This window comes from Protobothrops mucrosquamatus, unplaced genomic scaffold, assembly GCF_001527695.2.
Source record: "Protobothrops mucrosquamatus isolate PMUCROS unplaced genomic scaffold, P.Mucros_1.0 scaffold1306, whole genome shotgun sequence".
Taxonomy (NCBI): Eukaryota; Metazoa; Chordata; class Lepidosauria; order Squamata; family Viperidae; genus Protobothrops; species Protobothrops mucrosquamatus.
Genome location: NW_015387507.1, coordinates 126,921 through 131,127, shown reverse-complemented (window position 1 = coordinate 131,127; position 4,207 = coordinate 126,921). Strand labels below are relative to the sequence as shown.

General features: G+C 50.6%; 1 protein-coding gene across 1 annotated transcript in view; it reads left to right on the top strand.

The window, feature by feature from the left end:
- Positions 1–225: 225 nt before the first annotated feature.
- The window catches only part of TGM1 (transglutaminase 1), a 29,229-nt gene continuing 25,247 nt past the window's right edge, over positions 226–4,207 (top strand). The window contains exons 1-2 of the mRNA XM_015821330.1: positions 226–439; positions 3,308–3,499. Of these exons, the coding sequence (XP_015676816.1) occupies positions 226–439; positions 3,308–3,499 (406 nt within the window). The remainder of the gene's footprint in view (positions 440–3,307; positions 3,500–4,207) is intronic.

The following is a 4,207-nucleotide window of genomic DNA, read 5'->3' as shown; positions in this document are numbered from 1 at the left end:
TTGCCTGGCCTTGCCAGCCGGTCTTTTGGGGGCTCCGATGCCATTCCGGAATCTCTACCCTGTCTTTTTCATCACCTCTCCAGCTTCTTCCTGGGGACGCTCGGATGCAAACAGAGAAACGATTAACCAAATCAAACAAAGTTGGTCCTTCCGCTGTCTAGCCTCGAATTAGGGCTTGTGTGGCTAAACCCCCCCCCCCCCCGTTCTTCCTCCTCTGCAGACGCCATGCCTGTATCGGATCCACGGGGAGATGCAGGCCGGTGGGCCAACGTCAGCTACCGGGTACGCCAGCCGAATTCGCCAGAACCGGCTCCCAGGAGGAAACCAAATTGGTTTCACAAATTTTGCCGGTGCTGCGCGCGCCAGCGGGATGACACCGACTGGAGACCTGCACCAGGCGAAGTCCCGGGAGCCCGGCGAACAGATCCTGTCATCCGGGGTGAGTTGTTGGGGAGCTGAGAGACCACCTCAAACCTCCAGAGAGAGATTATTTGGGGGGGGGGGTGAGAGGTGAGCTCAGTCGGGGGCAAAATTCCACCCAATCTCAATCAGAACAGAGCTGGATGGGACCTTGGAGGTCCTCTAGTCCAACCCCCTGTTCAGGCAGGAGACTCTATACCAGAGGTCTTCAAATTTGGCCCTTTGATGACTTGTGGAGTTCGACTCCCAGAATCCTTCAGCCAGCGTGTCTGGCTGAGGAATTCTGGGAGTCGAAGTCCACAAATCATCAAAGGGCCAAGTTTGAAGAGCCCTGCCCTAGGCCTAGACCAGGGGTAGGCAACCTTGGCTCTTTTATGACTCGTGGACTTAAACTCCCAGAATTCCTGAGCCAGCATGGCTCAGCTTGGAAACTCTCCCTTTCCCCTCAGCATGGCTGGCTCAGGAATTCTGGGAGTTGAAGTCCACAAGTCATAAAAGAGCCAAGGTTGCCTACCCCTGGCCTAGACCATTTCAGATAGGTGGCTGTTCAGTCTATTCTTAAAAACCTCCAGTGATGGAGCACCTACAAGTTCTAGTGGCAAGCTGTTCCACTGGTTAATTGTTCTCATTGTCAGGAAGCTTCTCCTTAATTCAAGGTTGCTTCTCTCCTTGATTAGATCCCACCCATTGCTTCTTGTCCTGCCTTCAGGCACTTTGGAAAATAAATTGACCCCCTCTTCTTTGTGGCAGCTCCTGAGATATTGGAACACTGCTATCATGTCATCCCCCAGTCCTTCTCTTTGTTAGAGTAACAGAATAACAGAAGGGACCTTGGAGGTCCTCTAGTCCAACCCCCTGCTCAAGCAGGAAACCCTATTCCATTTCAGACAGGTGGCTGTCCAGTCTCTTCTTAAAAACCTCCAGTGATGGAGCACCCAGAACTTCTGGTGGCAAGCTGTTCCACTGATTAATTGTTCTCACTGCCAGGAAGTTTCTCCTTAATTCCAGGTTGCTTCTCTCCTTGATGAGTTTCCACCTGTTGCTCCTTGTCCTGCCTTCAGATGCTTGGGAAAATAGCTTGACTCCCTCTTTTTTGTGGCAGCCCCTCAAATATTGGAAGGCTGCTATCCCGTCACCCCTAGTCCTTTTTCTTCATTAGACTAGACATACCTCATTCCTGCAACTGCTCTTTATTGTACAGTACTTCTAGATTTTAAAGTTTGGTTTGGAAAAATGAACAATCTTTCCCCCCACCAATTAAATCCAGGAGGAACACCCCATCCCTGTTAATTTTCCTGGAAAACAGGCGGGGTAGACATGCAAAACCATCCATTAAAATTATCCTTTGGCTTCTGAGATGTTTCCAGATGTTTCTCAGCAGTTTGGCGACAATTCGGGCCGGCGTTTTGCAACCTGGGCCACTTTGAGATGGGTGGACTTCAACTCCCAGAACTCCCTGCGGGCTGGGGAATTCTGGGAGTTGAAGTCCAGCCATCTTAGGGTTCAGAAATGTAGATAATCCTTGACTTACGACCACAACTGGGCCCCCAAATCTCTGTTCCTCAGAGAGACACTTATTAAGTGAGTTTTGCTCCCGTTGTTAAATGAATCTCTCCAGTTATTAAGTTAGTGAGACAAGTTGTAAAGTCAGTCTGGATTCCCCCGTCGACTTTGCTGGTCAGAAGGGGATCACATGACACACACACCCCGGGACACTGCGACCGTCATAAATAGGAGCCGGTCGCCAAGCGTCCGAATTTGGATCACGTGACGATGCCGCGGCGGTCGTCAACGTGAAAAAAAAAAACCGGTCCCAAGTCACTTTTTTTCAGTGACATTGTTGTAACTCTGAACGGTCACTAAACGAAGCGTTGTAAGTTGAGGACTGCCCATGCTGGTTTAAAGCGTCCATATTTGCAGCCATCTTCACATTCTCCTCTCTGAACTGAGTTCCAGTTTGGTGGGTTCCGAAGGGCAGAAATTTCCCCTGGTTTTGCATCTTGCAAAGCCTTCAAATTAGGCCGGATATTTAACAACAACAACAACAACAACAACAACAACAACAACAATAATAATAATAATAATAATAATAATAAAGTTGGAAGGGACCTTGGAGGTCATCTAGTCCAACCCCCTGCTCAGGCAGGAAACCCTATACCAGGGGTAGGCCACCTTGGCTCTTTTATGACTTGTGGACTTCAACTCCCAGAATTCTTGAGCCAGCATGGCTGAGCTTGGAAACCTCTCCCTTTCCCCTCAGCATGGCTGGCTCAGGAATTCTGGGAGTTGAAGTCCACCAGTCATAAAAGGGTCATAGTTCCCTCATGCTGGCTGAGGAATTCTGGGAGTTGAAGTCCACAAGTCATAAAAGGGTCATAGTTCCCTCACGCTGGCTCAGGAATTCTGGGAGTTGAAGTCCACAAGTCATAAAAGGGTCATAGTTCCCTCACGCTGGCTGAGGAATTCTGGGAGTTGAAGTCCACCAGTCATAAAAGGGTCATAGTTCCCCCATGCTGGCTGAGGAATTCTGGGAGTTGAAGTCCACCAGTCATAAAAGGGTCATAGTTCCCTCACGCTGGCTCAGGAATTCTGGGAGTTGAAGTCCACCAGTCATAAAAGAGTCAAGGTTGCCTACCCCTGCCCTAAACCATCTCAGACAAAAGGCTGTCCAGTCTCTTCTTAAAAACCTCCAGTGTTGGAGCATCCACCGCTTCTGGAGGCAGGTGGTTCCACTGGTTCATTGTCCTCACTGTCAGGAAGTTTCTGACAGTTTTAGACAGTTTGCAAGTTTCTTTTGTGGTCTTTGAAGCCACAATCTGGATCTGGATGCCAAAACGGATCCTGGCCGGAGTGAGCGACTCTCCTCTCCTTTCCCCCCCACCCACAGAGGGCATGCTGGTCATCAAAAAGATCGATTTAATGAGCGGCCGCACGGGGGCCAACCGGTGCGCCCACCACACCGACGAGTACGAATACAACAACCTGATCATCCGTCGCGGGCAGCCCTTCGACATGACGCTTCACTTCCAGCAGCCGTACGATTACGAAGACCACCGGATCTGCCTCGAGTTCCTGATTGGTAAGTCTGCCAAAGGGATGGTTCCTTCGGGGTTTCTAGTCCTCATGGCTCCCCCTGGGAGGCCTGAAAGTAGAATGTCGGCGAGGCGGGAGGCTGGCCGTGTTTCAGTGGCCAGGAGAGGGGCTGGGGATGCACCGTCATGCGTGGCCCATGTATGTTTTGGAGATCATATCTGAGCCTTGGGAGGGGGGACCTGGTTGGTTCTAAACTTGGAAAAGGTGACCTTTTATTTCTTGTCTTCCTTCCTTCCATTCACCCATCCTTCCATCCATCTCTCCATCTCCTTCCTTCTTACCTTCCTTCCTTCCTTCCTTCCTGCCTTCCTTTCCTGCCTGCCTGCCTTTCCTTCCTTTCTCCCTCTCTCTTGTCCTCCCTCCCTCCCTCCTTTCCTTTCCTTTCCTCCCTCCTTATTCCAATCTCCTTCCTTCCCTCCCTCCCTCCCTCTCTCTCCTTCCTTCCTTCCTTCCCTCCCTCCCTTCTTATTCCAGTCTTCTTCCTTCCTTCCTTCCCTCCTTCTTCCTTCCTTCCTTCCTCCTTCCTTATTCCTTCCTTCCTTCCCTCCCTTCTTATTCCAGTCTTCTTCCTTCTCTCCCTCCCTCCCTCCCTCCCTCCCTCTCCTTCCTTCCTTCCTTCCTTCCTTCCTTCCTTCCTTCCTTCCTTCCTTCCTTCCTTCCTTCCTTCCCTCCTTATTCCAGTCTTCTTCCTTCC